The following is a 27,877-nucleotide window of genomic DNA, read 5'->3' as shown; positions in this document are numbered from 1 at the left end:
TGTGTATACAGTCAGAGGCAGAGGAGACATGGTCTGTGTCACTGCTGTACCTCAGTATTATATGGAGATGACTGGACATCCAGTAATGTGTATACAGTCAGAGGCAGAGGAGACATGGTCTGTGTCACTGCTGTACCTCAGTATTATATGGAGATGACTGGACATCCAGTAATGTGTATACAGTCAGAGGCAGAGGAGACATGATCTGTGTCACTGCTGTACCTCAGTATTATATGGTGATGACTGGACATCCAGTAATGTGTATACAGTCAGAGGCAGAGGAGACATGATCTGTGTCACTGCTGTACCTCAGTATTATATGGTGATGACTGGACATCCAGTAATGTGTATACAGTCAGAGGCAGAGGAGACATGGTCTGTGTCACTGCTGTACCTCAGTATTATATGGAGATGACTGGACATCCAGTAATGTGTATACAGTCAGAGGCAGGGGAGACATGGTCTGTGTCACTGCTGTACCTCAGTATTATATGGAGATGACTGGACATCCAGTAATGTGTATACAGTCAGAGGCAGAGGAGACATGGTCTGTGTCACTGCTGTACCTCAGTATTATATGGTGATGACTGGACATCCAGTAATGTGTATACAGTCAGAGGCAGAGGAGACATGATCTGTGTCACTGCTGTACCTCAGTATTATATGGTGATGACTGGACATCCAGTAATGTGTATACAGTCAGAGGCAGAGGAGACATGGTCTGTGTCACTGCTGTACCTCAGTATTATATGGAGATGACTGGACATCCAGTAATGTGTATACAGTCAGAGGCAGGGGAGACATGGTCTGTGTCACTGCTGTACCTCAGTATTATATGGTGATGACTGGACATCCAGTAATGTGTATACAGTCAGAGGCAGAGGAGACATGGTCTGTGTCACTGCTGTACCTCAGTATTATATGGAGATGACTGGACATCCAGTAATGTGTATACAGTCAGAGGCAGAGGAGACATGGTCTGTGTCACTGCTGTACCTCAGTATTATATGGAGATGACTGGACATCCAGTAATGTGTATACAGTCACAGGCAGAGGAGACATGGTCTGTGTCACTGCTGTACCTCAGTATTATATGGTGATGACTGGACATCCAGTACTGTGTATACAGTCAGAGGCAGAAGAGACATGGTCTGTGTCACTGCTGTACCTCAGTATTATATGGAGATGACTGGACATCCAGTAATGTGTATACAGTCAGAGGCAGAGGAGACATGGTCTGTGTCACTGCTGTACCTCAGTATTATATGGTGATGACTGGACATCCAGTAATGTGTATACAGTCAGAGGCAGAGGAGACATGGTCTGTGTCACTGCTGTACCTCAGTATTATATGGTGATGACTGGACATCCAGTAATGTGTATACAGTCAGAGGCAGAGGAGACATGGTCTGTGTCACTCCTGTACCTCAGTATTATATGGAGATGACTGGACATCCAGTAATGTGTATACAGTCAGAGGCAGAGGAGACATGGTCTGTGTCACTGCTGTACCTCAGTATTATATGGTGATGACTGGACATCCAGTACTGTGTATACAGTCAGAGGCAGAAGAGACATGGTCTGTGTCACTGCTGTACCTCAGTATTATATGGAGATGACTGGACATCCAGTAATGTGTATACAGTCAGAGGCAGAGGAGACATGGTCTGTGTCACTCCTGTACCTCAGTATTATATGGAGATGACTGGACATCCAGTAATGTGTATACAGTCAGAGGCAGAGGAGACATGGTCTGTGTCACTGCTGTACCTCAGTATTATATGGAGATGACTGGACATCCAGTAATGTGTATACAGTCAGAGGCAGAGGAGACATGGTCTGTGTCACTGCTGTACCTCAGTATTATATGGTGATGACTGGACATCCAGTAATGTGTATACAGTCAGAGGCAGAGGAGACATGATCTGTGTCACTGCTGTACCTCAGTATTATATGGTGATGACTGGACATCCAGTAATGTGTATACAGTCAGAGGCAGAGGAGACATGGTCTGTGTCACTGCTGTACCTCAGTATTATATGGTGATGACTGGACATCCAGTAATGTGTATACAGTCAGAGGCAGGGGAGACATGGTCTGTGTCACTGCTGTACCTCAATATTATATGGTGATGACTGGACATCCAGTAATGTGTATACAGTCAGAGGCAGAGGAGACATGGTCTGTGTCACTGCTGTACCTCAGTATTATATGGAGATGACTGGACATCCAGTAATGTGTATACAGTCAGAGGCAGAGGAGACATGGTCTGTGTCACTGCTGTACCTCAGTATTATATGGTGATGACTGGACATCCAGTAATGTGTATACAGTCAGAGGCAGGGGAAACATGGTCTGTGTCACTGCTGTACCTCAGTATTATATGGAGATGACTGGACATCCAGTAATGTGTATACAGTCAGAGGCAGAGGAGACATGGTCTGTGTCACTCCTGTACCTCAGTATTATATGGTGATGACTGGACATCCAGTAATGTGTATACAGTCAGAGGCAGAGGAGACATGGTCTGTGTCACTCCTGTACCTCAGTATTATATGGTGATGACTGGACATCCAGTAATGTGTATACAGTCAGAGGCAGAGGAGACATGGTCTGTGTCACTCCTGTACCTCAGTATTATATGGAGATGACTGGACATCCAGTAATGTGTATACAGTCAGAGGCAGAGGAGACATGGTCTGTGTCACTCCTGTACCTCAGTATTATATGGTGATGACTGGACATCCAGTAATGTGTATACAGTCAGAGGCAGAGGAGACATGGTCTGTGTCACTCCTGTACCTCAGTATTATATGGTGATGACTGGACATCCAGTAATGTGTATACAGTCAGAGGCAGAGGAGACATGGTCTGTGTCACTCCTGTACCTCAGTATTATATGGAGATGACTGGACATCCAGTAATGTGTATACAGTCAGAGGCAGAGGAGACATGGTCTGTGTCACTGCTGTACCTCAGTATTATATGGAGATGACTGGACATCCAGTAATGTGTATACAGTCAGAGGCAGAGGAGACATGGTCTGTGTCACTGCTGTACCTCAGTATTATATGGTGATGACTGGACATCCAGTACTGTGTATACAGTCAGAGGCAGAAGAGACATGGTCTGTGTCACTGCTGTACCTCAGTATTATATGGAGATGACTGGACATCCAGTAATGTGTATACAGTCAGAGGCAGAGGAGACATGGTCTGTGTCACTGCTGTACCTCAGTATTATATGGTGATGACTGGACATCCAGTAATGTGTATACAGTCAGAGGCAGAGGAGACATGGTCTGTGTCACTGCTGTACCTCAGTATTATATGGAGATGACTGGACATCCAGTAATGTGTATACAGTCAGAGGCAGAGGAGACATGGTCTGTGTCACTGCTGTACCTCAGTATTATATGGAGATGACTGGACATCCAGTAATGTGTATACAGTCAGAGGCAGAGGAGACATGGTCTGTGTCACTCCTGTACCTCAGTATTATATAGTGATGACTGGACATCCAGTAATGTGTATACAGTCAGAGGCAGGGGAGACATGGTCTGTGTCACTGCTGTACCTCAGTATTATATGGTGATGACTGGACATCCAGTAATGTGTATACAGTCAGAGGCAGAGGAGACATGGTCTGTGTCACTCCTGTACCTCAGTATTATATGGTGATGACTGGACATCCAGTAATGTGTATACAGTCAGAGGCAGAGGAGACATGGTCTGTGTCACTGCTGTACCTCAGTATTATATGGAGATGACTGGACATCCAGTAATGTGTATACAGTCAGAGGCAGGGGAGACATGGTCTGTGTCACTCCTGTACCTCAGTATTATATGGTGATGACTGGACATCCAGTAATGTGTATACAGTCAGAGGCAGGGGAGACATGGTCTGTGTCACTGCTGTACCTCAGTATTATATGGAGATGACTGGACATCCAGTAATGTGTATACAGTCAGAGGCAGAGGAGACATGATCTGTGTCACTGCTGTACCTCAGTATTATATGGAGATGACTGGACATCCAGTACTGTGTATACAGTCAGAGGCAGAGGAGACATGGTCTGTGTCACTCCTGTACCTCAGTATTATATGGAGATGACTGGACATCCAGTAATGTGTATACAGTCAGAGGCAGAGGAGACATGGTCTGTGTCACTGCTGTACCTCAGTATTATATGGTGATGACTGGACATCCAGTAATGTGTATACAGTCAGAGGCAGGGGAGACATGGTCTGTGTCACTCCTGTACCTCAGTATTATATGGAGATGACTGGACATCCAGTAATGTGTATACAGTCAGAGGCAGAGGAGACATGATCTGTGTCACTGCTGTACCTCAGTATTATATGGAGATGACTGGACATCCAGTAATGTGTATACAGTCAGAGGCAGAGGAGACATGGTCTGTGTCACTGCTGTACCTCAGTATTATATGGAGATGACTGGACATCCAGTACTGTGTATACAGTCAGAGGCAGAGGAGACATGGTCTGTGTCACTGCTGTACCTCAGTATTATATGGAGATGACTGGACATCCAGTAATGTGTATACAGTCAGAGGCAGAGGAGACATGGTCTGTGTCACTCCTGTACCTCAGTATTATATGGAGATGACTGGACATCCAGTAATGTGTATACAGTCAGAGGCAGAGGAGACATGGTCTGTGTCACTGCTGTACCTCAGTATTATATGGAGATGACTGGACATCCAGTAATGTGTATACAGTCAGAGGCAGAGGAGACATGGTCTGTGTCACTGCTGTACCTCAGTATAATATGGTGATGACTGGACATCCAGTAATGTGTATACAGTCAGAGGCAGGGGAGACATGGTCTGTGTCACTGCTGTACCTCAGTATTATATGGTGATGACTGGACATCCAGTAATGTGTATACAGTCAGAGGCAGAGGAGACATGGTCTGTGTCACTGCTGTACCTCAGTATTATATGGAGATGACTGGACATCCAGTAATGTGTATACAGTCAGAGGCAGGGGAGACATGGTCTGTGTCACTGCTGTACCTCAGTATTATATGGAGATGACTGGACATCCAGTAATGTGTATACAGTCAGAGGCAGAGGAGACATGGTCTGTGTCACTCCTGTACCTCAGTATTATATGGAGATGACTGGACATCCAGTAATGTGTATACAGTCAGAGGCAGAGGAGACATGGTCTGTGTCACTGCTGTACCTCAGTATTATATGGTGATGACTGGACATCCAGTAATGTGTATACAGTCAGAGGCAGAGGAGACATGGTCTGTGTCACTGCTGTACCTCAGTATTATATGGAGATGACTGGACATCCAGTAATGTGTATACAGTCAGAGGCAGGGGAGACATGGTCTGTGTCACTGCTGTACCTCAGTATTATATGGAGATGACTGGACATCCAGTACTGTGTATACAGTCAGAGGCAGAGGAGACATGGTCTGTGTCACTCCTGTACCTCAGTATTATATGGAGATGACTGGACATCCAGTAATGTGTATACAGTCAGAGGCAGAGGAGACATGGTCTGTGTCACTGCTGTACCTCAGTATTATATGGAGATGACTGGACATCCAGTAATGTGTATACAGTCAGAGGCAGAGGAGACATGGTCTGTGTCACTCCTGTACCTCAGTATTATATGGTGATGACTGGACATCCAGTAATGTGTATACAGTCAGAGGCAGGGGAGACATGATCTGTGTCACTGCTGTACCTCAGTATTATATGGAGATGACTGGACATCCAGTACTGTGTATACAGTCAGAGGCAGAGGAGACATGGTCTGTGTCACTGCTGTACCTCAGTATTATATGGAGATGACTGGACATCCAGTAATGTGTATACAGTCAGAGGCAGAGGAGACATGGTCTGTGTCACTGCTGTACCTCAGTATTATATGGTGATGACTGGACATCCAGTAATGTGTATAGAGTCAGAGGCAGAGGAGACATGGTCTGTGTCACTGCTGTACCTCAGTATTATATGGAGATGACTGGACAACCAGTAATGTGTATACAGTCAGAGGCAGAGGAGACATGATCTGTGTCACTGCTGTACCTCAGTATTATATGGTGATGACTGGACATCCAGTAATGTGTATACAGTCAGAGGCAGAGGAGACATGGTCTGTGTCACTGCTGTACCTCAGTATTATATGGTGATGACTGGACATCCAGTAATGTGTATACAGTCAGAGGCAGGGAGACATGGTCTGTGTCACTGCTGTACCTCAGTATTATATGGAGATGACTGGACATCCAGTAATGTGTATACAGTCAGAGGCAGAGGAGACATGGTCTGTGTCACTGCTGTACCTCAGTATTATATGGTGATGACTGGACATCCAGTAATGTGTATACAGTCAGAGGCAGGGGAGACATGGTCTGTGTCACTGCTGTACCTCAGTATTATATGGTGATGACTGGACATCCAGTAATGTGTATACAGTCAGAGGCAGAGGAGACATGGTCTGTGTCACTGCTGTACCTCAGTATTATATGGAGATGACTGGACATCCAGTAATGTGTATACAGTCAGAGGCAGAGGAGACATGGTCTGTGTCACTCCTGTACCTCAGTATTATATGGAGATGACTGGACATCCAGTAATGTGTATACAGTCAGAGGCAGAGGAGACATGGTCTGTGTCACTGCTGTACCTCAGTATTATATGGAGATGACTGGACATCCAGTAATGTGTATACAGTCAGAGGCAGAGGAGACATGGTCTGTGTCACTGCTGTACCTCAGTATTATATGGAGATGACTGGACATCCAGTAATGTGTATACAGTCAGAGGCAGAGGAGACATGGTCTGTGTCACTGCTGTACCTCAGTATTATATGGTGATGACTGGACATCCAGTAATGTGTATAGAGTCAGAGGCAGAGGAGACATGGTCTGTGTCACTGCTGTACCTCAGTATTATATGGAGATGACTGGACAACCAGTAATGTGTATACAGTCAGAGGCAGAGGAGACATGATCTGTGTCACTGCTGTACCTCAGTATTATATGGTGATGACTGGACATCCAGTAATGTGTATACAGTCAGAGGCAGAGGAGACATGGTCTGTGTCACTGCTGTACCTCAGTATTATATGGAGATGACTGGACATCCAGTAATGTGTATACAGTCAGAGGCAGAGGAGACATGGTCTGTGTCACTGCTGTACCTCAGTATTATATGGTGATGACTGGACATCCAGTAATGTGTATACAGTCAGAGGCAGGGGAGACATGGTCTGTGTCACTGCTGTACCTCAGTATTATATGGTGATGACTGGACATCCAGTAATGTGTATACAGTCAGAGGCAGGGGAGACATGGTCTGTGTCACTGCTGTACCTCAGTATTATATGGAGATGACTGGACATCCAGTAATGTGTATACAGTCAGAGGCAGAGGAGACATGATCTGTGTCACTGCTGTACCTCAGTATTATATGGTGATGACTGGACATCCAGTAATGTGTATACAGTCAGAGGCAGAGGAGACATGGTCTGTGTCACTGCTGTACCTCAGTATTATATGGTGATGACTGGACATCCAGTAATGTGTATACAGTCAGAGGCAGGGGAGACATGGTCTGTGTCACTCCTGTACCTCAGTATTATATGGAGATGACTGGACATCCAGTAATGTGTATACAGTCAGAGGCAGAGGAGACATGGTCTGTGTCACTCCTGTACCTCAGTATTATATGGAGATGACTGGACATCCAGTAATGTGTATACAGTCAGAGGCAGAGGAGACATGGTCTGTGTCACTCCTGTACCTCAGTATTATATAGTGATGACTGGACATCCAGTAATGTGTATACAGTCAGAGGCAGAGGAGACATGGTCTGTGTCACTCCTGTACCTCAGTATTATATGGTGATGACTGGACATCCAGTAATGTGTATACAGTCAGAGGCAGAGGAGACATGGTCTGTGTCACTCCTGTACCTCAGTATTATATGGAGATGACTGGACATCCAGTAATGTGTATACAGTCAGAGGCAGGGGAGACATGGTCTGTGTCACTCCTGTACCTCAGTATTATATGGTGATGACTGGACATCCAGTAATGTGTATACAGTCAGAGGCAGAGGAGACATGGTCTGTGTCACTCCTGCACCGTTATAATATACCGTGTTTCTCTTTTATTGCTTTCTTCACACATGAAGGTCCTCACTGTCATTGTCTTCTTCAGGCCTTCAGATGGCGGCTCTGTTGATGAACGTCTTCCTTGCAAAGGAAAACTGTCGATCTCAGGTTTGTGTATCTGACGTTATATAGTGAAGTGTTCTGAGGATTTCGGATCAATAAATGTCTGTAAAGTGCGTCTGGAGTCATACAGATTTGTGGGGGAGATGAGCATTGTTTGTACCTGGAGTATTATATATTGGAGAATATGTATCTCGGGTATTTTATATGGGAGGTTTGTATCTAAAGTATTAAACTGTATATGGAAGGTATGTGTCTGGTGCAATATATAAAAGCAGGGTATGGATGTGGAGTATTATAAATGAGAGGGACTGTATCTGGGGTAATATTCGTTAGCAGGGATTGTACCTGGGGTATTATATATTGGAGGGTATGTAACTGGGGTAGTATATATGGGGTTATGTATCTGCAAAACCTGGGGTATTATATATTGGAGGGGATGCATCTGATGTAGTATATATGGGGGTATGTATCTAGTGTAATATAGATTTATATATAGTGGGTATGTACCTGAATCATTATATATGGGGGGTATGTATTTAGGGTAATATATATTGGAAGGTATTTATCTGGGGTATCATATATAGGGGTAGTTCTTGGGGTATTCTATATTATGGGATATGTATCTAGGGTAATATATATATATATGGGGGTATGTACCTGGGGTATTTTATATTTGGGGTATGTATCGGGGCTATTATTTATTGGATGGTTTTTACCTGGGGTATTTTATCTGGTACATGGGGTATTTATATATTGATGTTATGTACCTGGGGTACTATATATGTTGGGTATGTACCTGGGGTAATATATATTGAAAGGTATTTATCTAGGGTATAATATATGGGGGTAGTTGCCTGGGGTATTATATAATTATGGGATATGTATCTGGGGTATTATATATGGCGTGTAGGTACCTGGGGTATTATATATGGGCTGTAGGTACCTGGGGGATTATATATGGGGGGTATGTACCTGGAGTATTATATATGGGGGGTATGTATCTGGGCTATTATATATTGGATAGTTTTTACCTGGGGTATTATATATGGGGGTATGTATCTGGGCTATTATATATTAGATAGTTTTTACCTGGGGTATTATATTTGGTACATAGGGTATTATATATGGGGAGTATGTATCTGGGGTAATATATATGGGAGTATGTATCTGGGGTATTATATATGGGGGTATGTATCTGGGATACTATATATGGGGGTATGTATCTGGGGCACTATATATGGGGGTATGTATCAGGGGTATTGTATATAGGGGTATGTATCTGGGGTAGTGTATATGGGGGTATGTATCTGGGGTAGTATATATGGGAGGTATGTATCTGGAGTACTATATATGGGGGTATGTATCTGGGGTATTATATATGGAGGGTATGTATCTGAAATACTATATGTGGGGGTATGTATCTGGGGTATTATATATGGGGGTATGTATCTGCGGTATTATATATATGGGGGTATGTATCTGGGGTACTATATGTGGGGGTATGTATCTGGGGTTTTATATATATGGGGGTATGTATCTGGGGTACTATATGTGGGGGTATGTATCTGGAGTATTATATATAGTGGGTATGTACCTGAATCATTATATATGGGGGGTATGTACTTGGGGTAATATATATTGAAAGGTATTTATCTAGGGTATAATATATGGGGGTAGTTGCCTGGGGTATTATATAATTATGGGATATGTATCTGGGGTATTATATATGGCGTGTAGGTACCTGGGGTATTATATATGGGGGGTATGTTCCTGGGGTATTTTATATGGGGGGTATGTACCTGGAGTATTATATATGGGGGGTATGTATCTGGGCTATTATATATTGGATAGTTTTTACCTGGGGTATTATATATGGGGGGTATGTATCTGGAGTACTATATATGGGGTATTATATATGGAGGGTATGTATCTGAAATACTATATGTGGGGGTATGTATCTGGGGTATTGTATCTGAAATACTATATGTGGGGGTATGTATCTGGGGTATTGTATAAGGGGGTATGTATCTGGGGTATTATATATGGGGGAATGTATCTGGGGTATTATATATATAGGGGTATGTATATGGGGTACTATATGTGGGGATATGTATCTGGGGTACTATATGTGGGGGTATGTATCTGGGATATTATATGTGGGGATATGTATCTGGGGTACTATATGTGGCGGTATGTATCTGGAGTATTATATATGGGGGTATGTATCTGGAGTATTATATATGGGGGGTATGTACCTGGGGTATTATATATATATATGGGGGGTATGTATCTGGAGTATTATATATGGGGGGTATGTATCTGGAGTATTATATATGGGGGTATGTATCTGGAGTGTTATATATATATATGGGGGTATGTATCTGGAGTATTATATATATGGGGGTATGTATCTGGAGTATTATATATGGGGGTATGTATCTGGAGTATTATATATGGGGGGTATGTACCTGGGGTATTATATATTTATATGGGGGGTATGTATCTGGAGTATTATATATGGGGGGTATGTATCTGGGGTATTATATATGGGGGTATATATCTGGGGTACTATATGTGGGGGTATGTATCTGGAGTATTATATATGGGGGGTATGTATCTGGGGTATTATATATATGGGGGGTATGTATCTGGAGTACTATATATGGGGGTATGTATCTGGAGTATTATATATATGGGGGTATGTATCTGGAGTATTATATATGGGGGGTATGTATCTGGGGTATTATATATGAGGGTATATATCTGGGGTACTATATGTGGGGGTATGTATCTGGAGTATTATATATGGGGGGTATGTATCTGGAGTATTATATATGGGGGGTATGTATCTGGAGTATTATATATGGGGGTATGTATCTGGAGTATTATATATTGTCGTCTTCTTTCCCTCAGATCTGCGGATCCCCCTGATGTGGAAAGACAGTGAATATTTTAAGAATAAGGGGGGTGAGTTTCCAGTTCTTGTTATGGTGGGCGTGGCCTAATACACCCAGTGCCCCGCCCCCAGTATCTCCTGAGCTCATGTCTTGTCCCAATAATTAGCTGCGGTGAAGATCATGAGACTGATCACTACATACACAGAGAACACGCCCACTACATGTACAGGAGCACGCCCACTACATACACAGAACACGCTCACTACATGTACAGGAGCATGCCCACTACACACACAGAACACGCCCACTACATGTACAGGAGCATGCCCACTACATACACACAGAACACGCCCACTACACGTACAGGAGCATGCCCACTACATACACACACAGAACACGCTCACTACATGTACAGGAGCATGCCCACTACATACACACAGAGAACACGCCCACTACATGTACAGGAGCATGCCCACTACATACACACACAGAACACGCTCACTACATGTACAGGAGCATGCCCACTACATACACACAGAGAACACGCTCACTACATGTACAGGAGCATGCCCACTACATACACACACAGAACACGCTCACTACATGTACAGGAGCATGCCCACTACATACACACACAGAACACGCTCACTACATGTACAGGAGCATGCCCACTACATACACACACAGAACACGCTCACTACATGTACGGGAGCACGCCCACTACATACACAGAGAACACGCTCACTACATGTACAGGAGCACGCCCACTACATGCACACAGAGAACACGCTCACTACATGTACAGGAGCATGCCCACTACATACACACACAGAACACGCTCACTACATGTACAGGAGCATGCCCACTACATACACACAGAGAACACGCCCACTACATGTACAGGAGCACGCCCACTACATGCACACAGAGAACACGCTCACTACATGTACAGGAGCATGCCCACTACATACACACACAGAGAACACGCTCACTACATGTACAGGAGCATGCCCACTACATACACACACAGAACACGCCCACTACATGTACAGGAGCATGCCCACTACATACACACAGAGAACACGCTCACTACATGTACAGGAGCATGCCCACTACATACACACAGAACACGCCCACTACATGTACAGGAGCATGCCCACTACATGTATAGGAGCACGCCCACTACATGTACAGGAGCATGCCCACTACATACACACACAGAACACGCTCACTACATGTACAGGAGCATGCCCACTACATACACAGAGAACATGCTCACTACATGTACAGGAGCATGCCCACTACATACACACACAGAACACGCTCACTACATGTACAGGAGCATGCCCACTACATACACAGAGAACACGCTCACTACATGTACAGGAGCATGCCCACTACATACACACACAGAACACGCTTACTACATGTACAGGAGCATGCCCACTACATACACAGAACACGCTCACTACATGTACAGGAGCATGCTCACTACATACACACACAGAACACGCTCACTACATGTACAGGAGCATGCCCACTACATACACACAGAGAACACGCCCACTACATGTACAGGAGCATGCCCACTACATACACACACAGAACACGCTCACTACATGTACAGGAGCATGCCCACTACATACACACAGAGAACACGCTCACTACATGTACAGGAGCATGCCCACTACATACATACACAGAGAACACGCTCACTACATGTACAGGAGCATGCCCACTACATACATACACAGAGAACACGCTCACTACATGTACAGGAGCATGCCCACTACATACACAGAGAACACGCTCACTACATGTACAGGAGCATGCCCACTACATACACAGAGAACACGCTCACTACATGTACAGGAGCATGCCCACTACATACACACAGAGAACACGCTCACTACATGTACAGGAGCATGCCCACTACATACACACAGAGAACACGCTCACTACATGTACAGGAGCATGCCCACTACATACACACAGAGAACACGCTTACTACATGTGCAGGAGCACGCCCACTACATACACAGAGAACACGCTCACTACATGTGCAGGAGCATGCCCACTACATACACAGAGAACACGCTCACTACATGTGCAGGAGCATGCCCACTACCTGTGTAGATGGGCACACAGCACTCGATAGGTGACAACCCTCACCATGGCTCTATATTATCACCTCCTTGGCCATGAATTGTAGAAGTGATTTCCGCATTTGTATGTGACCCTCTAAGATAATCACGTGTGTCCTCTTAGATGGAGACTTCTCATAGACATGGGATGGTTGTGCTGTCACATCTGTCGTAAGACCTCTAGATGATGGTCCATTAGACTTTGGTGGTGTTTGTGACTGGACCAAGGTCAACCTTGAGGAGGTCTCCGGAGAGTGGTGCTCCCGTTCTCAGCCCTAGTTATCAGGGATGACATGTTTGTACTTGGACTGTATGACATATGACGATAAAGGCCTATGTCATATCATACAGACTGTACCTTACCAGCTGAAGGATGCGTTCCACATCTGAGATCATCATGGATAAATGTAACATTCTTCACCTGGTGACCAGTAATCTACCTAGACCATTTGTCATAGGAATGGTCAGACTGAGAGAGTCACTACTGGAGAAGCAAACCAGCACAGTATCCGTCAGCTGCTTCTAAGGGCCCTTGTACAGTCGTAGGATCTGGCCTACTGTTGGGAATGAACATTTATACAAATGTGAATGTTCCAACAAATGAGACCAATGTTCACCCAGAGTTATTCCACGTAATAGAACTCTGAGGCCAGAAATAAAGCATAGGGTCCAGCAATGGGGGCGTCATCTGCTGCTCTATAGAGAATTAGTGCCACCTCCTCTAGAGTATGCCGTTCAGTCCTGGTAACCAAAATATAAGCTGACAAAAGTCCAAATAAGAAGCAGCAGCTGAGGATGAGGAGGCATTAAGTCATATTCATGAAGTCTAGAAAAGTATAGGTAATTGGTCCATACAGGAGCAGCTGTCCACTACAAGGGCACCCTTTGACAAGAGGGTGTTGGTCCATTCTCACCAGTGGGCTGGAACTCGATGGACACAACTATAGGATGTAGCCACAAATTACACAGAGCTGGACTATTTCTTCTGAAGGTTCATTAGTTGCTCAGCTGGGCCCCTTGGGCTTGCCATGCTTCGGCCCATCCTGTTGATGGCCACCATCCTGTCCCTCTTGATTCCAATCATACTGATCTTGAGTTGGGTTATTGGACACCTGTGACATCTTGAGCCTGTTTACCGAAGACAGGTTGGAGTTCATCTAAGAGCCTGCAGATATATCACACAGAAGAGGGTCACCTACTTAGCTCATAGAAATGACCTTTTGTATTGCAGAGCTCCATCGATGTGCAGTGTTCTGCGCTCTGCAAATCCGTGGAGAGGTTTATGACACAGAGATGGTCTTTGTAGATCGCACCACCACAGATATCTGCTTTGAGAATGCGATAGTCTTGTAAGTGTCTTCTTTCCTGTTGTTCTGGCCCTTATCTTCAATGGTCCCTTCTTACATGGTGTAACCCCCAGTAGTTACCTGTCGTGTCCTTTCCAGCTCTGATGTGGACCCTGGGTTCGAGCTCAGCCTTCAGCTGTACAGTTGTGCGGTCGATGAAGATTTTTCACTCTCTGGGACACCGCGAAGATTATCTACCAGACTCAGCACTTCATTGGGGAGATCTTCTGGGCGCAGGTTACGAGCTACAATGGATGGGACCGGCAGCAACGGGGGAGGAGGTCCCATCCTGCTACCACCTCCCAGTGTTCCGTGAGTGCTACTGGGGGCATAATCTGTGATGTGTCCAGGCTCTGCTTCCTAGGCAGATCCAGGATTTATAAGAATATTTATAATGACTTGTACATAATAATCTGCTCTGTATTTGGAATTTATGGTGCATTTCTTATACTTCAGGGGCCCTAAATTTCAACTGTTAGCCCATACCAAGCTGACTTTGGCCCATGTGCAGGATGGCTTCCGGACTCATGACCTCACCATCAGCAGCTCTGGTAAGGATATTGTGGGATTTTCAACCCCTCCTAAAAAATTCTTCCCTCAGGTGGGGGAACCCCAGAGAATATGCCTGCTCTTCCGGATCATGATCATCAGAAACTGCACAGATGTCTATGTATGAATGATATGTCTGTAGGGTGGTGGTTCATGAAGTATTCCATCTGAAACTGAAGAGGGGTGTAGTTAGACCCCATTACAGTACCTCCAGCATGGAAGGATTTGGTAGAACAGGCCATCTCCAGCCAACACCCTTGGTGTCTACTGTTTTCCCACTCCTTCCCTTACGTCTCGCAGAGGGGTAACCCCAGAGCATGTGCCTTCTACGTGTGGCTGATGATATCAGGATATGTATAAATTACTGGGTGGTGGAGAAAGTCCTGTAGTGTAGAGTTCCAGTACGCCCTTCCAGGAAGGTCTCGTCTCCAGAGAAGAACCTCCTCAGACCTGTGTGTGCTCAGTGATGGGCATGTGTGGAGATCTCAGTCCTCACTCTTCTTCTTACAGATGAGAGTTCCTGCTGGCTGCCGTTATATGGAAGCGTGTGCTGCCGTCTTACTGCACAGCCTGACTGTATGAATCAGGACATGATGTCTGGAGTTCTGCACATCCAGGTAGTCTGTCAGCTCACATATATGGCTGTAGGACATGTCACTAAGAATTGCACGTAACATGGCGACTTTCACAGGGCCGGGGACAGAAGAGCTGGCAGCGCTTGTTCTGCGTGTTACGTGGATGTCAGCTGCTCTGCTACAAAGGACAGTCTCATCCGGGGTCTGAAACCGAACCTGACCTGACGGTCTCTGTTAATAAGGCAAGACTAAGCGTCTGTATTACATGTGTGATATTACATGGAGAGTGTCTGTGTTACATGTGTGATATTACATGGAGAGTGTCTCTATTACATGTGTGATATTACATGGAGAGTGTCTGTGTTACATGTGTGATATTACATGGAGAGTGTCTATATTACATGTGTGATATTACATGTGGAAGTGTCTCTATTACATGTGTGATATTACATGGAGAGTGTCTCTATTACATGTGTGATATTACAGGGAGAGTGTCTGTGTTACATGTGTGATATTACATGGAGAGTGTCTATATTACATGTGTGATATTACATGTGGAAGTGTCTCTATTACATGTGTGATATTACATGGAGAGTGTCTCTATTACATGTGTGATATTACATGGAGAGTGTCTGTGTTACATGTGTGATATTACATGGAGAGTGTCTATATTACATGTGTGATATTACATGTGGAGAGTGTCTATATTACATGTGTGATATTACATGGAGAGTGTCTGTGTTACATGTGTGATATTACATGGAGAGTGTCTGTGTTTCATGTGTGATATTACATGTGGAAGTGTCTCTATTACATGTGTGATATTACATGGAGAGTGTCTGTGTTACATGTGTGATATTACATGGAGAGTGTCTATATTACATGTGTGATATTACATGTGGAAGTGTCTCTATTACATGTGTGATATTACATGGAGAGTGTCTCTATTACATGTGTGATATTACAGGGAGAGTGTCTGTGTTACATGTGTGATATTACATGGAGAGTGTCTATATTACATGTGTGATATTACATGTGGGGAGTGTCTCTATTACATGTGGGATACTACACTAAGAGTCGTCTCTATTACATGTGTGACGTTACACTGAGAGTCGTCTCTATTACATGTGTGATATTACACAGAGTCGTCTCTATTACATGTGTGATATTACACAGAGTCGTCTCTATTACATGTGTGATATTACACAGAGAGTCGTCTCTATTACATGTGTGATATTACACAGAGAGTCGTCTCTATTACATGTGTGATATTACACTGAGAGTCGTCTCTATTACATGTGTGATATTACACTAAGAGTCGTCTCTATTACATGTGTGATATTACATGTGGGGAGTGTCTCTATTATATGTGGGCACTGTCTATATTACATGTGTGATATTACATGTGGGGAGTGTATTAAATGTGTGATATTTCATGGGGAAGTGTCTTTATTACAGGTGTGATATTACACTGAGAGTCGTCTCTATTACATGTGTGATATTACACTGAGAGTCGTCTCTATTACATGTGTGATACTACACTGAGAGTCGTCTCTATTACATGTATGATACTACAATGAGAGTCGTCTCTATTACATGTGTGATATTACACTGAGAGTCGTCTCTATTACATGTGTGATACTACACTGAGAGTCGTCTCTATTACATGTGTGATATTACACTGAGAGTCGTCTCTATTACATGTGTGATATTACACTGAGAGTCGTCTCTATTACATGTGTGATATTACACTGAGAGTCGTCTCTATTACATGTGTGATACTACACTGAGAGTCGCCTCTATTACATGTGTGATATTACACTGAGAGTCGCCTCTATTACATGTGTGATACTACACTGAGTCGTCTCTATTACATGTGTGATATTACACTGAGAGTCGTCTCTATTACATGTGTGATATTACACTGAGAGTCGCCTCTATTACATGTGTGATACTACACTGAGAGTCGCCTCTATTACATGTGTGATACTACACTGAGAGTCGTCTCTATTACATGTGTGATATTACACTGAGAGTCGTCTCTATTACATGTGTGATATTACACTGAGAGTCGTCTCTATTACATGTGTGATATTACACTGAGAGTCGCCTCTATTACATGTGTGATATTACACTGAGAGTCGTCTCTATTACATGTGTGATATTACACAGAGAGTCGTCACTATTACATGTGTGATATTACACTGAGAGTCGTCTCTATTACATGTGTGATATTACACAGAGTCGTCTCTATTACATGTGTGATATTACACTGAGAGTCGTCTCTATTACATGTGTGATATTACACAGAGAGTCGTCACTATTACATGTGTGATAATACACTGAGAGTCGTCTCTATTACATGTATGATACTACAATGAGAGTCGTCTCTATTACATGTGTGATATTACACTGAGAGTCGTCTCTATTACATGTGTGATACTACACTGAGAGTCGTCTCTATTACATGTGTGATATTACACTGAGAGTCGTCTCTATTACATGTGTGATATTACACTGAGAGTCGTCTCTATTACATGTGTGATATTACACTGAGAGTCGTCTCTATTACATGTGTGATACTACACTGAGAGTCGCCTCTATTACATGTGTGATATTACACTGAGAGTCGCCTCTATTACATGTGTGATACTACACTGAGTCGTCTCTATTACATGTGTGATATTACACTGAGAGTCGCCTCTATTACATGTGTGATATTACACTGAGAGTCGTCTCTATTACATGTGTGATATTACACTGAGAGTCGCCTCTATTACATGTGTGATACTACACTGAGAGTCGCCTCTATTACATGTGTGATACTACACTGAGAGTCGTCTCTATTACATGTGTGATATTACACTGAGAGTCGTCTCTATTACATGTGTGATATTACACTGAGAGTCGTCTCTATTACATGTGTGATATTACACTGAGAGTCGCCTCTATTACATGTGTGATATTACACTGAGAGTCGTCTCTATTACATGTGTGATACTACACTGAGAGTCGTCTCTATTACATGTGTGATATTACACTGAGAGTCGTCTCTATTACATGTGTGATATTACACTGAGAGTCGTCTCTATTACATGTGTGATATTACACTGAGAGTCGCCTCTATTACATGTGTGATATTACACTGAGAGTCGCCTCTATTACATGTGTGATATTACACTGAGAGTCGCCTCTATTACATGTGTGATATTACACTGAGAGTCGTCTCTATTACATGTGTGATATTACACTGAGTCGTCTCTATTACATGTGTGATACTACACTGATAGTCGTCTCTATTACATGTGTGATATTACACAGAGAGTCGTCTCTATTACATGTGTGATATTACACTGAGAGTCGTCTCTATTACATGTGTGATATTACACAGAGAGTCGTCTCTATTACATGTGTGATATTACACAGAGTCGTCTCTATTACATGTGTGATACTACACTGAGAGTCGTCTCTATTACATGTGTGATATTACACTGAGAGTCGTCTCTATTAAATGTGTGATATTACAGAGTCGTCTCTATTACATGTGTGATATTACACAGAGAGTCGTCACTATTACATGTGTGATACTACACTGAGAGTCGTCTCTATTACATGTGTGATATTACACTGAGAGTCGTCTCTATTACATGTGTGATATTACACTGAGAGTCGTCTCTATTACATGTGTGATATTACACTGAGAGTCGTCTCTATTACATGTGTGATATTACACTGAGTCGTCTCTATTACATGTGTGATATTACACTGAGAGTCATCTCTATTACATGTGTGATATTACACTGAGAGTCGCCTCTATTACATGTGTGATATTACACTGAGAGTCGTCTCTATTACATGTGTGATATTACACTGAGTCGTCTCTATTACATGTGTGATATTACACTGAGAGTCATCTCTATTACATGTGTGATATTACACTGAGAGTCGCCTCTATTACATGTGTGATATTACACTGAGAGTCGTCTCTATTAAATGTGTGATATTACAGAGTCGTCTCTATTACATGTGTGATATTACAGAGTCGTCTCTATTACATGTGTGATATTACACAGAGAGTCGTCACTATTACATGTGTGATATCACACTGAGAGTCGTCTCTATTACATGTGTGATATTACATGTGGGGAGTGTCTATTACATGTGTGATACTACACTGAGAGTCGTCTCTATTACATGTGTGATATTACAGAGTCGTCTCTATTACATGTGTGATATTACACAGAGAGTCGTCTCTATTACATGTGTGATACTACACTGAGAGTCGTCTCTATTATATGTGTGATACTACACTGAGTCGTCTCTATTACATGTGTGATATTACACTGAGAGTCGTCTCTATTACATGTGTGATATCACACTGAGAGTCGTCTCTATTACATGTGTGATATTACACTGAGAGTCGTCTCTATTACATGTGTGATATCACACTGAGAGTCGTCTCTATTACATGTGTGATATTACACTGAGAGTCGTCTCTATTACATGTGTGATATCACACTGAGAGTCGTCTCTATTACATGTGTGATATTACACTGAGAGTCGTCTCTATTACATGTGTGATATTACACTGAGAGTCGTCTCTATTACATGTGTGATATCACACTGAGAGTCGTCTCTATTACATGTGTGATATTACACTGAGAGTCGTGTCTATTACATGTGTGATATTACACTGAGAGTCGTCTCTATTACATGTGTGATATTACACTGAGAGTCGTCTCTATTACATGTGTGATATTACACTGAGAGTCGTCTCTATTACATGTGTGATATTACACAGAGTCGTCTCTATTACATGTGTGGTACTACACGGAGGGAGGGGGGTCTCTATTACATGTGTGATATTACACTGAGAGTCGTCACTATTACATGTGTGATACTACATGTGGGGAGTATCTGTATTACATGTGTGATATTACATGTGGGGAGCACCTGTATTACATGTGTGATATTACATGTGGGGGGCGTCTGTATTACATGTGTGATATTACATGTGGTGAGTGTCTCTATTATATGTGTGTTATTACATGGCGAAGTGTCTCTATTACATGTGTGATATTACATGGAGAGTGTCTGTGTTACATGTGTGATATTACATAGAGAGTGTCTGTGTTACATGTGTGTTATTACATGGGGAAGTGTCTCTATTACATGTGTGATATTACATGGAGAGTGTCTGTGTTACATGTGTGTTATTACATGGGGAAGTGTCTCTATTACATGTGTGATATTACATGTGGAGAGCACCTGTATTACATGTGTGATATTACATGTGGGGATTGTCTGTGTTACATGTGGGGAGTGTCTCTATTACATGTGTGATATTACATGGAGAGTGTCTCTATTACATGTGTGATATTACATGTGGAGAGCACCTGTATTACATGTGTGATATTACATGTGGGGATTGTCTGTGTTACATGTGGGGAGTGTCTCTATTACATGTGTGATATTACATGGAGAGTGTCTGTGTTACATGTGTGTTATTACATGTGGGGAGTGTCTCTATTACATGTGTGATACTACACTGATAGTCGTCTCTATTACATGTGTGATATTACACTGAGAGTCGTCTCTATTACATGTGTGATATTACACTGAGTCGTCTCTATTACATGTGTGATACTACACTGAGAGTCGTCTCTATTACATGTGTGATATTACACTGAGAGTCGTCTCTATTAAATGTGTGATATTACAGAGTCGTCTCTATTACATGTGTGATATTACACAGAGAGTCGTCACTATTACATGTGTGATACTACACTGAGAGTCGTCTCTATTACATGTGTGATATTACACTGAGAGTCGTCTCTATTACATGTGTGATATTACACTGAGAGTCGTCTCTATTACATGTGTGATATTACACTGAGTCGTCTCTATTACATGTGTGATATTACACTGAGAGTCATCTCTATTACATGTGTGATATTACACTGAGAGTCGCCTCTATTACATGTGTGATATTACACTGAGAGTCGTCTCTATTACATGTGTGATATTACACTGAGTCGTCTCTATTACATGTGTGATATTACACTGAGAGTCATCTCTATTACATGTGTGATATTACACTGAGAGTCGTCTCTATTAAATGTGTGATATTACAGAGTCGTCTCTATTACATGTGTGATATTACAGAGTCGTCTCTATTACATGTGTGATATTACACAGAGAGTCGTCTCTATTACATGTGTGATATCACACTGAGAGTCGTCTCTATTACATGTGTGATATTACAGAGTCGTCTCTATTACATGTGTGATATTACACAGAGAGTCGTCTCTATTACATGTGTGATATTACACTGAGAGTCGTCTCTATTACATGTGTGATATTACACTGAGAGTCATCTCTATTACATGTGTGATATTACACTGAGAGTCGCCTCTATTACATGTGTGATATTACACTGAGAGTCGTCTCTATTAAATGTGTGATATTACAGAGTCGTCTCTATTACATGTGTGATATTACAGAGTCGTCTCTATTACATGTGTGATATTACACAGAGAGTCGTCACTATTACATGTGTGATATCACACTGAGAGTCGTCTCTATTACATGTGTGATATTACATGTGGGGAGTGTCTATTACATGTGTGATACTACACTGAGAGTCGTCTCTATTACATGTGTGATATTACACTGAGAGTCGTCTCTATTACATGTGTGATACTACACTGAGAGTCGTCTCTATTACATGTGTGATACTACACTGAGTCGTCTCTATTACATGTGTGATATTACACTGAGAGTCGTCTCTATTACATGTGTGATATCACACTGAGAGTCGTCTCTATTACATGTGTGATATTACACTGAGAGTCGTCTCTATTACATGTGTGATATCACACTGAGAGTCGTCTCTATTACATGTGTGATATTACACTGAGAGTCGTCTCTATTACATGTGTGATATCACACTGAGAGTCGTCTCTATTACATGTGTGATATTACACTGAGAGTCGTCTCTATTACATGTGTGATATTACACTGAGAGTCGTCTCTATTACATGTGTGATATCACACTGAGAGTCGTCTCTATTACATGTGTGATATTACACTGAGAGTCGTGTCTATTACATGTGTGATATTACACTGAGAGTCGTCTCTATTACATGTGTGATATTACACTGAGAGTCGTCTCTATTACATGTGTGATATTACACTGAGAGTCGTCTCTATTACATGTGTGATATCACACTGAGAGTCGTCTCTATTACATGTGTGATATTACACTGAGAGTCGTCTCTATTACATGTGTGATATTACACTGAGAGTCGTCTCTATTACATGTGTGATATTACACAGAGTCGTCTCTATTACATGTGTGATATTACACTGAGAGTCGTCACTATTACATGTGTGATACTACATGTGGGGAGTATCTGTATTACATGTGTGATATTACATGTGGGGAGCACCTGTATTACATGTGTGATATTACATGTGGGGGGCGTCTGTATTACATGTGTGATATTACATGTGGTGAGTGTCTCTATTATATGTGTGTTATTACATGGCGAAGTGTCTCTATTACATGTGTGATATTACAGGGAGAGTGTCTGTGTTACATGTGTGATATTACATGTGGAAGTGTCTCTATTACATGTGTGATATTACATGGAGAGTGTCTCTATTACATGTGTGATATTACAGGGAGAGTGTCTGTGTTACATGTGTGATATTACATGGAGAGTGTCTATATTACATGTGTGATATTACATGTGGAGAGTGTCTATATTACATGTGTGATATTACATGGAGAGTGTCTGTGTTACATGTGTGATATTACATGGAGAGTGTCTGTGTTTCATGTGTGATATTACATGTGGAAGTGTCTCTATTACATGTGTGATATTACATGGAGAGTGTCTGTGTTACATGTGTGATATTACATAGAGAGTGTCTGTGTTACATGTGTGTTATTACATGGGGAAGTGTCTCTATTACATGTGTGATATTACATGGAGAGTGTCTGTGTTACATGTGTGTTATTACATGGGGAAGTGTCTCTATTACATGTGTGATATTACATGTGGAGAGCACCTGTATTACATGTGTGATATTACATGTGGGGATTGTCTGTGTTACATGTGGGGAGTGTCTCTATTACATGTGTGATATTACATGGAGAGTGTCTCTATTACATGTGTGATATTACATGTGGAGAGCACCTGTATTACATGTGTGATATTACATGTGGGGATTGTCTGTGTTACATGTGGGGAGTGTCTCTATTACATGTGTGATATTACATGGAGAGTGTCTGTATTACATGTGTGATATTACATGGAGAGTGTCTGTATTACATGTGTGATATTACATGGAGAGTGTCTGTGTTACATGTGTGATATTACATGTGGGGAGTGTCTCTATTACATGTGTGATATTACATGGAGAGTGTCTGTGTTACATGTGTGATATTACATGGAGAGTGTGTATATTACATGGAGAGTGTGTATATTACATGTGTGATATTACATGTGGGGAGTGTCTCTATTACATGTGTGATATTACATGGAGAGTGTCTGTGTTACATGTGTGTTATTACATGGGGAAGTGTCTCTATTACATGTGTGATATTACATGTGGAGAGCACCTGTATTACATGTGTGATATTACATGTGGGGATTGTCTGTGTTACATGTGGGGAGTGTCTCTATTACATGTGTGATATTACATGGAGAGTGTCTCTATTACATGTGTGATATTACATGTGGAGAGCACCTGTATTACATGTGTGATATTACATGTGGGGATTGTCTGTGTTACATGTGGGGAGTGTCTCTATTACATGTGTGATATTACATGGAGAGTGTCTGTATTACATGTGTGATATTACATGGAGAGTGTCTGTATTACATGTGTGATATTACATGGAGAGTGTCTGTGTTACATGTGTGATATTACATGTGGGGAGTGTCTCTATTACATGTGTGATATTACATGGAGAGTGTCTGTGTTACATGTGTGATATTACATGGAGAGTGTGTATATTACATGGAGAGTGTGTATATTACATGTGTGATATTACATGTGGGGAGTGTCTCTATTACATGTGTGATATTACATGGAGAGTGTCTGTGTTACATGTGTGATATTACATGGAGAGTGTCTGTGTTACATGTGTGTTATTACATTGGCGCGGGGAGAAGGTTCCTGAATGACATTGATTGGGACACCAGGAATTATTCCTAGTTTCCTGCTCTTATCCCCAGGACACCAGGATCCGGTGTTCGGATCGTGACGGTCAGAGCCTGGTGCACACCTTGTCCATCACTAACCGGTACGGCAGTGAAGAAGTGACTCACACAGCCAAGGCCGAGAGCCGAGAAGATCTGCGCCGCTGGATGGAGGCCTTCTGGCAGCACTTCTATGACATGAGTATGTTTGGACCTGGCCACTTATCACCCCCTGCCCCTTGTCTGTGCTCTGCTTCTTCCTTCTGGAGTTGGTCCTGGCAAATCACTGTCATGTCTTCCTAACAGTCTCACTGTCTTCTGCAGGTCAATGGAAGCAATGCTGCGATGACCTGATGAAAATAGAAACCCCACCACCCAAGAGACAAGCAGCTGCCCTCGCCAAGCAAGGCTCCCTCTATCATGAAATGGGTGAGTGCCTCTACATAAATAAGCCTGATGAAGCAGAATGTCAGGGCACATGGGGGAAGATGTCAGCTGGAAGAGAACAATCACAGGGGTAATGAGGGTGATGAGGAGGGTGATGGGGTCAATAAGGAGGATGGTTGGATGAGAAGTGCAATGCAAAGGATGCGGGGAATAGGAGGTGGAGGAGGCTGATGAATGAGGAGGGTGATGAGGACAATACAGACAATAGTTGGATAAGGAGGGAGAGAGGAACAATGAGAATATTGGTGGAATTAGGAGGACGATGGTGAAGAGGAGAATGGTTGGATGAGAAGGGCGATGTGGGGAATTGGTGGTGGAGGAGGCTAATGATGAGGAGAATGTTTGAATGAGAAGACAGATAATAGTTTTAAAGAAAATGCTTCATAAGGTCAGTGGTTGGAGGAAAAGGAGAGGAAAGACTGGGTGAGAAGGATGATGGAAAATGAGGGTGGTGTGATGAGAAAGGTAGATGAGGAGAAGTATTATGAGAAGTAAGAGAGATGAGGAGCGGTATGAATAGAAGCAAGGGGGCTGAGGAGCAGTATGATGAGAAGTAAGAGATAAGGAGCAGTATCATGAGAGGTAAGGGAGATGAGAAACTATATGAAGGGAAGAAGGAGAGAAGAGGAGCGTTATGATGAGAAGTGAGAGACATAAGGAGCGTTATAACTAGAAGTAAGTGAGATGAGGAGCAGTATGATGAGAAGTAAGGAGATGAGAAAAATGATGATGATAATAAAGGGAGATGAAGAGCAATGTGATGTGCAGTTAGAGAGAGATGAGGAGAGGTATGATGAGAAGTAAGGGAGATGAGAAATGGTATGATGAGAGGTAAGTGGGATGAGGAGCAGAATCATGAGAAGTTACATAGATGAGGAGAGGTATGATGAAAAGTAAGGTAGATGAGGAGCAGAATGATGAGAAGTAAGAGAGATGAGGAGGGGTATGATGAAAAGTAAGGTAGATGAGGAGCAGAATAATTAGAAGTAAGAGAGATGAGGAGGGGTATGATGAGACGTAAGGGAGATGAGCAGTATGATGAGAAGTAAGAGAGATGGAGAATGGTATGATGAGAAGTAAGGGAGGTGAAGAGCAGTATGATGAGAATTAAGAGAGATGGAGAATGGTATGATGAGAAGTAAGGGAGGTGAAGAGCAGTATGATGAGAATTATAGGAGATGAGGAACAGTATGATGAGAAGGGTGACGGGTAAGAAGGATGGATGAGAAGGATGATGGAAAATGAGGGTGATGTGATGAGAAGTAGGGAGATGAGGAGCAGTATGATGAGAAGTAAGGGAGATGAGGAGAGTTATTATAAAATGTAAGTAAGATGAGGTGTGGTAAAGTGAGAAGTAAAGGAGATGAGGAACAGTATGATGAAAAGAAGGATTGGTGAGAGGGATTAATGAAAATGAGGGTGGTGTGATGAGAAGTAAGTTGATGAGGAGCACGATGATGAGAAGTAGGAGAGATGAGTTGAGGTACGATTAGAAGTATAGGAGATGAGGGGCGGTATGATGAGAAGTGAGATGATTTGCAGTATGATGAAAAGTAAGAAAGATGAGGAGCGGTATGGTGAGAAGTAAAGATGTGAGGAGCACTATGAAGTGAAGTAAGAGAGATGAGGAGACATATGATGAGAAGTAAGGGAGATGAGCAGTATGATGAGAAAGGTGATGGGTAAGAAGGATGATGGAAAATGAGGGTGGTGTGATGAGAAGTAAGGAGATGAGGAGCAGTATGATGAGAAGTAAGTGAGATGAGGAGAGGTATGATCATAAGTATAGGAGATGAGGGGCAGTATGATGAGAAGTAAGTGAGATGATTTGCAGTATGATGAAAAGTAAGAAAGATGAGGAGCGGTATGGTGAGAAGTAAAGACGTGAGGAGCACTATGAAGTGAAGTAAGAGAGATGAGGAGACATATGATGAGAAGTAAGTGAGATGAGGAGCAGTATGATGAGAAGTAATGGACATGAGGAGAGGTATGATGAGAAGTAAGGGAGATGAGTTGCAGTATAATGAAAAGTAAGAGAGATGAGGAGCGGTATGGTGAGAAGTAGTGGAGATGAGGAAAGGTATGATGAAAAGTAAGAGAGATGAGGAGCGGTATATTAAGAAGTAAGGGAGATGAGGAGCAGTATGATAAGAAGTAAAGCCAATAGGAGCAGTATGAGAAGTAAGAGAGATGAGGAGCAGTATGATGAGAAGTGAAGATAGGAGGAGTAGTATGATGAGAAGTAAGGGAGACAAGGAGAGGTATGGTGAGAAGTAAAGATGTAAGGAGCAGTATGATGAGAAATAAAGACAACCGGAGCAGTATACTAAGTAGTAAGGGGGATGAGGAGCAGTATGATGAGAAGTAAGGGAGATGAGGAGCAAAATGATGAGAAGTAAGGGAGATGAGGAGCAGTATGATGAGAAGTAAGTGAGATGAGGAGCAGTATGATGAGAAGTAAGGGAGATTAGGAGCAGTATGA

At 42.6% G+C, this 27,877-nt stretch overlaps 1 protein-coding gene across 4 annotated transcripts in view; it reads left to right on the top strand.

The window, feature by feature from the left end:
* The window catches only part of RTKN (rhotekin), a 92,941-nt gene that overhangs the window by 57,084 nt on the left and 7,980 nt on the right, over positions 1-27,877 (top strand). For all 4 annotated transcript variants that reach the window (XM_040419468.1, XM_040419471.1, XM_040419470.1 and 1 more), the window contains 9 exons: positions 8,209-8,270; positions 11,139-11,192; positions 14,498-14,615; positions 14,712-14,924; positions 15,069-15,163; positions 15,672-15,778; positions 15,853-15,978; positions 24,985-25,150; positions 25,273-25,377. In XM_040419468.1, coding sequence (XP_040275402.1) covers positions 8,209-8,270; positions 11,139-11,192; positions 14,498-14,615; positions 14,712-14,924; positions 15,069-15,163; positions 15,672-15,778; positions 15,853-15,978; positions 24,985-25,150; positions 25,273-25,377 — 1,046 coding nt within the window. The remainder of the gene's footprint in view (positions 1-8,208; positions 8,271-11,138; positions 11,193-14,497; positions 14,616-14,711; positions 14,925-15,068; positions 15,164-15,671; positions 15,779-15,852; positions 15,979-24,984; positions 25,151-25,272; positions 25,378-27,877) is intronic.

Source organism: Bufo bufo, chromosome 2 (genome assembly GCF_905171765.1).
Source record: "Bufo bufo chromosome 2, aBufBuf1.1, whole genome shotgun sequence".
Taxonomy (NCBI): Eukaryota; Metazoa; Chordata; class Amphibia; order Anura; family Bufonidae; genus Bufo; species Bufo bufo.
This window is presented reverse-complemented; position numbering and strand designations above follow the sequence as displayed.